The sequence below is a fragment of the Pyrgilauda ruficollis genome, unplaced genomic scaffold (assembly GCF_017590135.1).
Source record: "Pyrgilauda ruficollis isolate IOZ18807 unplaced genomic scaffold, ASM1759013v1 scaffold9, whole genome shotgun sequence".
NCBI lineage: Eukaryota > Metazoa > Chordata > Aves > Passeriformes > Passeridae > Pyrgilauda > Pyrgilauda ruficollis.
Window position 1 is genome coordinate 5,727,126 of NW_024531043.1, and position 7,433 is coordinate 5,734,558.

General features: G+C 46.0%; 1 protein-coding gene across 1 annotated transcript; it reads left to right on the top strand.

Annotated features, from left to right (window-relative positions):
- Positions 1-2,109: 2,109 nt before the first annotated feature.
- On the top strand, positions 2,110-5,859 carry SDF2L1 (stromal cell derived factor 2 like 1). The gene is made up of 3 exons (XM_041488792.1): positions 2,110-2,452; positions 3,177-3,373; positions 4,576-5,859. The coding sequence occupies exons 1-3, from the start codon at positions 2,125-2,127 to the stop codon at positions 4,852-4,854; spliced, it is 804 nt and encodes a 267-aa protein (XP_041344726.1). The 5' UTR covers positions 2,110-2,124; the 3' UTR covers positions 4,855-5,859.
- Positions 5,860-7,433: the final 1,574 nt, after the last annotated feature.

Sequence of the window (7,433 nt, forward strand, 5' to 3'; positions counted from 1 at the left end):
GTTATAACAACAGAAGCAATACTGGGCTGGTGAGTTTTGTTTCCCATGGAAAAGGGCCGGCATTTGTGTCCAGGGGTCTGCCCCACACCCAGGTGCCTGGGACCCCGAGTGGCTGGCACCTCCCAAAATTCAGAACAGCACAGAACAGCTCCCAGAGCCAGCCTGCCTCCACCGAGGACCTGGGCTGCCCTGGCAGTGCCAAGAGCCTCCTGCAAACTGGCATCAGGAAACTGGGGTGGTGAGTTTTGTTTCTCATGGAAAAGGGCTGGTGTTGGCCCGGAGTGGGCTGCCACCTCCCAAAATTCAGAACAGCACAGGATGTCTCCCAGACCCAACCTGCCACTACCTACAACTCAGGATACCCTGGCAGTGCCAAGTACCTCCTGCAAACTGGCATCAGGAAACTGGTTGTTGCTGTCTTTCTTAGAACAGCAAGGCTGCTTAGAATGACATAAAAATATGGCATTTGACTATCAGTGGGGGAGCTTTTGCTTTTCTGTGAGTAAAGCTTTATACCTCCAGCACTAGAAATTGAGTTCTAAGTCCTGAAGAAAGCAAACTCTGTGTGTATATAGACATGAATATATGTGACCTGTGTTTAGTACTTGGGCTTGTTTTAATGCTGTCCTGGCATTTAAGTCAGAGATTTTTCTCAAATGTAGGTAAAGCTATGGAAAACAGGCCAAAGCCAGCACAAAAAATCTAACCATTTGATTGAGTGGTATCACGTGGGCAGGAAAAACCTTGCAGCTTCAGGAGTGGTGGAAGAGAGTCAGCTGAGCATCTTATGATGTTTGCACTACCCAGCAACACTAATGTGCTTTCTAAATCATCTTGTAATATCAAGTGCAGTGTTTTAGTTCTTTGCTGTTGCAAGAACAAAATACCATTATTACAAAGATGTAAGTCCCAAGATGGGAGCCCTTCTACCTGTTTCCTTGCTACCAAGACCAAAATCTTTTATTCTTTTGAATTACTTTGAATTATTCACAGTTTTACATGGGACTCACACAAGGCTGTGATGTGGTATGTGGGTCAACCCACTGAGCAGTTTCAGAGGTAAAAGAATTATGTAGGAGTTCAAGTGTCCTTTGCCAATGGCTGCCTCTTATTGAGATTTTGTTGTTGTTGTTGTTGGGGCGGGGGGTATTTCTTCAGTTTGCAAAACTACGAAGTAAAGGACTGTATCCATGTTAATTTATGCAGATTTTTTCTACAGAATAGAGCTTAATAATCTCTTAGTTATAAGATCTTTGCAAGAGATTGAAGCACAGAAGGTGAATTTTGGGATCCAAAAGCAAAAATGTTACGTTAATGTTACGGCAACCATTGCTAGTTCTTCTTTGTGTAGTGTTTATGCCCTATAATCAGAAGCTCTAATATAATCCAGAAATTACTGGAGCTGTAATGTATTATCATCCAAGTCACTTCACAAACATGATTTCCCTTTGTTTTTCAACACTGTGTTACTTTTCCCTGTAAATCCCCCAAATGGGTGGATATTTACTCTGTTCTAAGAGCCAGAACTGCAGGGAGGAGCAGAGCTCAGTGTGCCGCCTGCCAGCTCTGAGCCGGACGGGCTGAAAGGAGCAGCGGGGCTGGCTGCCCTGACCGCGCAGCTGCGGCTCCGCGAGGCTGCTCGGAGCGCTGCCCGCCCCTGCGCTCTGACCTCTGGGCCGGGGTGTCTGACACTGCTCTCGCGGGCAGGACATTTGTCCTTCCCCGGCTCTGATAAGAACTGCACGCTCCTACCCACAGCGCGTTTTCCGCCAAGGCCCTTAACAATCCCTCAGCTTGACCTGGCTGTAATTTTTATACAGCCCGGACCACGTTAGACCAGAGGGTAGCAGTGACAGACCTGGCCTCTCCTCCTACGTTCTCAGCAAGGGCAAACGGCAGAGACGTGTGAGCGCTGCCCCGGGGGTGCCCGGCAGCCGGAGGTGACGCCGCTCCGGGCCCGGGGGCGAAGACGCCCGGAGGCGGCGGCAGCGCAGCCCCGGCCCGGCCCCGTGAGGGAGCAGCGCCCGCAGTTCTCCTTCGCGTCCTCACTGAGGGGGGCGGGGGGCGCGCCACGCCGCGCTCTCTGATTGGCCACTTCCCTCCTTGCCGGTTCGCCGTAGCCCAATGAAGACGAGCGGCGGGGAGGGGGGCGGGCAGGGATTGGCCGAGCGCGGCAGTGGGCGGGGCGGTGGCTGGGCCCGCGCGGGGGAGCGGAAGCGCGGCGCTGAGGGCGGCTGTGGCGGCGGGGCCGAGGGGGCGGCGGGGCCGGCCGGGTGCGGCGCGATGCGGGACAGCCGCCGCCTCTTCCCGCTGCTGCTCCTGGCGCTGCTGCCCGGGCTGTGCCACGGCGGGGAGACGGCACCGGGCGCCGTGACTTGCGGCTCGGTGCTGAAACTGCTTAACACCCGCCACAACGTGCGGCTCCACTCTCACGAGGTCAAGTACGGCTCCGGTGAGCAAGGCCTGGCCGGGGAGCTGGAAAATGGCGGGGCAGGGGCTGTGAGGGGCCGAGGAAGCGGCGGGGGACAGGTCGTGCCTGACAGGGAAATGGCGGGGGTGGGCAGCAGTGAGGGTTGTGGGGAAGGCGGAGGAAGCTGGAGTGTCCCGAGGTTCGTGTCCTTGGTGCAGAGGGAAGCGGCAGGCCAGGGATGGGGTGTAGGGCTGGGCTGGAGACACGGCAGCGACAGGGGGATGCTGAGGCCTGTGGGACAGGAAGATGTGTCAGCTGCTTTGTGGGCCCTGGAGGCTGGATGTGACAGGAGTGCTTTGCCCTTGTCCCCGAGGTAAGCCCTGCTCTGTGTCAAGGCCCTCAGCAGTATCTTACCAGTGTCTGTTCTGGCAACGAGGTGTTGGTCTGTTGGGGAACACCTTGATGGTGTTTTTTATAAAGGTGGGATGGTGTGAATAGTGCCTGTCATGGATCAGATTTTTTTCTTGTGTTCACCATGAACTTTGACAGTTTGCATCTGCTAACACATGCTGTGTTTCACTGCTTCCATCTGAAAAATGATTTGGTACCTGCATTCCTTTTGCAGTCAGTAAATGGACTGTGAGAATTAAGCACCTCGTAAACGTGAAGGCATAACAACATTAAAGCAAATTTCTGTAGTTTTCTCATGTCTTTTTGAACTGGGGAAGGGGGATAAGTCTGGTGTCATTTAATTTTATTCACACAGGAAGTGGGCAGCAGTCAGTGACAGGAGTTGAAGCTTCAGATGATGCCAACAGCTACTGGCGGATCCGTGGGAAGAGTGACAGCAGTTGCCAGCGTGGGACACCAGTGAAATGTGGGCAAGCCATACGACTTACCCACGTTAACACTGGAAAAAATCTGCACACTCATCACTTCCCATCACCACTCTCCAATAACCAAGTGAGTTGGTTTAAATCTTAAGCTTTTGTACAAGTAGTGCATGCTATTGACAATAGGCTCTCCAGTTACTTGGGTTTTTGGAGAATCAGGCTTGAGTACCAGCTGCCAGAAGCAGTATGTCTGTGCATATCCAGATTCAAGTGTAGGCTTTTCTGCATGTTAAAATGATGTTTTTCAGTTCTTGACAAGGGTAATGTAGTATGTGCCAGCATTGGTATTTCACAGTACTTTTAACAAATCTGCTTTGTTTTTTTTCTTTTTCTGCACCATTGCTGCTGGGAAGGCTGTTCTGAAATGTTTGTTGTTTTCTAGATGCAGGAGATTGAGTATCTCCCTCAACATGGTGAAGATTGCTCTAGAGCCAGGCAACTACTCATGTGTTATAACATTAGGCATTCCTATGTCCATGTTCCTTGGTGATCCAGTCTATTAGTCTCAGTTGTCTTCTTGCTATCCCTATTTCATTTCACTGTTCATATTCTTCTGTCCTGCTTCCACAGGAAAACTGAACTGCTCTTGCAATCATACTTAATTATAATTTTGTACATATCTAGAAGAGTGTGATTTCTAACTGTAATTCAGCCCCAGAACAAATACTTCTCCAAGATGGAAAATCTCTCATAAATAATGCAGTAGTTGGAAGATTTTTGTTGTTAGTCATGTCAGTCTTCCATCAGGCTGTGTAGAGGTTGTTACATTCACGCTTGGAAGCTCTGACTCTTTGTGGAAAAATTTTTCTTTCACCATGAGTAAAGTGACTGAAACAATAAGGTTCAGCTCTGTGTAGGGTGTCTCAATAATCTGATTATTAAAAGGAGTGATGGAAAAATAGCGTTTCAAAAGAATTGTTTAAGGGAAAGATTGACTCTGAAACCTTCCCTGAGTTTCATTTTTCAGTGTGGACACTTCATATATTGTCATTAAGGTAAGAATGTTCAGCTGTCATTGTGGGGTTTGGTTTTGTTTGGAGTTTTTTCAGCCCTTTTTGCTCAGGTTACAGGTTGGAGTTTGTTGGCACTTTTTGTTCAGATTGTCTGGTAGAACCTTACTGCTTCTGGCTTCAGTAACTGTTGGCAAAGCAATACAGCAACACTTCTTTCCCCATCCTCATCTTTGAGCTCTGCTGACTCTCTGGTTGATGTTCGTGTGTCCTGGAGGTGTTTGCTTACACTTTCACTTCAGGAAGCTTGTGTCTCTAACAGGAAGTAAGTGCCTTTGGGGATGATGGCGAAGGAGATGACCTGGATTTCTGGATTGTGCAGTGCAGTGGGACTTACTGGGAGCGGGAGGATGCCGTGCGCTTCAAGCACGTGGGGACGGAGGTGTTCCTGTCCATCACGGGGGAGCAGTACGGCCACCCCATCAGAGGCCAGCGGGAAGTTCATGGCATGCCTGCTGCCAACCACCACAACTACTGGAAAGCCATGGAGGGAGTCTTCATCAAACCCAGTCTGGACCCTGCAAAACATGATGAGCTCTGAATTGACACGGGATCCAAAATGCTTCGTTTGACTCCAGTGTTTGGAGATGCTAATCCTTGGTCTCTTCTAAGTCCTGCCTTGCCTGAGTGACTGATTTTCTGTGTTACTGAAGGGCATTAGTTCATTCTAGGAATGCAGCACTTCTGTGGGGAATGGCTTCTGCCAGGTTCAGCCACTGACATTTATTTGGTGAAGTCCTTTCTGAATTTCCAAGCTTTATTGGTGAAACTAGTTCATACATCTGTTAGGTTTTGTTGTCATTTGTTTGCTTGTTACTTTTTCTCGAATTCGAAGGAAATGAAAAAACGAAAGTAATACTTTTCTCTAGTCTCAAGTACAATAAGACTTTGTATTTTGTAGTCTTTTTCCAGCTATAATTAAATATTTAGAAACTGATTTCTACATCCTAGTGAAAGATTGTTATTGATGAGGAGATGGATTGTGTGTAGAAACAGAAAAATGGTTCTGAAATATGTGAGAGTTTCAATCTGTATTGTATTGGAAGACTTGAAAATATTGTTTATGTTGGAGTAAGAAGACAAAACTTTAATACTTTGTCCAAGAAATTCAGATGTTCTAGTAGTGGTGGTACAGCTGATTGTCCATTGGTAAGGCTGCTCTGCTCTATGAACAGGTGCAGAAAACTGCTGCTTCCTTAATTAAGATTAGAATTTTACAGAGTTTCTTATGGTGTAAAGGAACGGTTAAATTTGGCTTACTTCTGTGTCACTCTACAACATCAGTATGACAATGCAGGTGAATAAATAGTGAGGCATACACCTCTGTGGGGCTTTTTATGTGTGAATCCAGAAGAGCAAAAAAAATCTGAAACAATGGTTTGGTCATGGATTTCTGACAGAGTGGTATGCACTGGAGTGCTAGCAAGGAATCTTCACTGAGCAAGTTAAGAATTTGTGTGCTCCTCTGTGGAAAGAAATTAATTCTTCAGTGCATTTTTTACACGGTGTTACTGGAAATACTGATTAAAATTCAAAATACCATGTATTTGTGATTTTGTCTCAAATTGCAAAGTCAAGGAATGAGTGAGAAAAGTCAGACCATTCAGGTGTTCTTGTTTCCATGTGCAAATTGTTTACTGATTACAGTGCTCATTAGTCAATCAGTTAAAAAAGCAGGAAACTGATTTGCTGCTCTTACAGCTCCAGTTGGGAGCTGCAGTGTTGGTGTTGTGTTGAGAGGGTGCAGTAGGCAGCTGAGTTCAGCTTTACAAATCCAGCAGGCTGCTCTGTGCTCCTCATGCAGGAGTGCTGCCCAGGCAGGCTCCAGGCTTTATTTAAGGATTTCCTGCTAGGGAAGGTCTGTCCAAGCCCTATGGAAAAGGGAACCTCTGTAACAGCATTTCTGTGTACCTTGCTATTTTTCTTCAAAGGAAAAGGTAAGAATGTTTTTCTAGTAATTTTAGTTGCATGTGTGTATTTAAGGATTGTAGGCATTTTGGAGATTAGGTAGGTGGCTTTTGCTGTTTTGTATTAGAAGTAAACTTTCCTGTGATCAATATTTCAGGTTCACTTCTACTCCTGACTAATTGGTATTGAGGTTACAGCTATAAAATGATAACTATTTAAAAACAAAACAAACCTGCATAAACAAGCTTTTCTCTTATTAATGAGCGCTTTTCTTTTGAAGGTGGTATATACATAAACAGAAAATGTGATGGCATTTGACAGGAGGAATAAATAGTCTTGGCAATGAGTTCTCTAAGTTCAATAAGAGCTAAAATGCTTTGTGCCTACACCATATGGGCTTAGTGTTTGTGCACCTGTGGAACACTAAATTGGCTGAGAAGGGGTAGAGCTGTGGGGCTCATCTCGGTCTGTGTGCCAGGTACCATCCCCACCCAATGCCTGTCTGTGCCTCGATGTTTCTGTCCCTGGCAGAGGTGGTTTTCAGTCTTATTTATTATGCTTGAGTGGGATCTCACTGGACCTTTGGCTTTCTGTTCTGGATTTGAACCAAATTGGTTTGGTGAAACTGCAAAAAAACTGACTTTTAGTCCTTATTGCTTACTTTCTTATGTTCTGTTTTGAAAAAACATTTGTACCTTTTGTTTCTAAAAAACCAAGCTGCCACACACAAATATACCCATGAATGCCTTATTTAAAAAGACATGTTCAACAATATTCATGTGAACTGAGTTTCCTCCACTTCTGATTCTGACCAAAGTGTGCAAGTCACTTAGCCTAAATACTTCGCTTGGATGTGTGTCACAATAGTTGAGGGGATTTTGTTTGGTTGGGATTTTTTCCCCCAGTTTTTATCACTGTAAGTGGTGGTCTGAAGAGGGACCTGTTTTGTTTCTTTATTTTCCTTTCTTTTAAAGTGATAAATTTTATATCTCCTGTCAAAATTCTCTGAATGCTTCAAGGTTAAATGAACCCTGTTTATTTTGTCTTCTGCTGCTAGCAGAAAATAATTCTCTCAAATGAGAAGGAACAGGTGCTTTCCTGTTTCTCGCTTTTTTTATTACAAGAACTCTCTGAAAAGGTGCACCAGTGTTGCTTTGTACTCCTCCTTTAAGAAACCAGAAAGGCTTTTGGGGAAAGAATTAGAGGGATCTG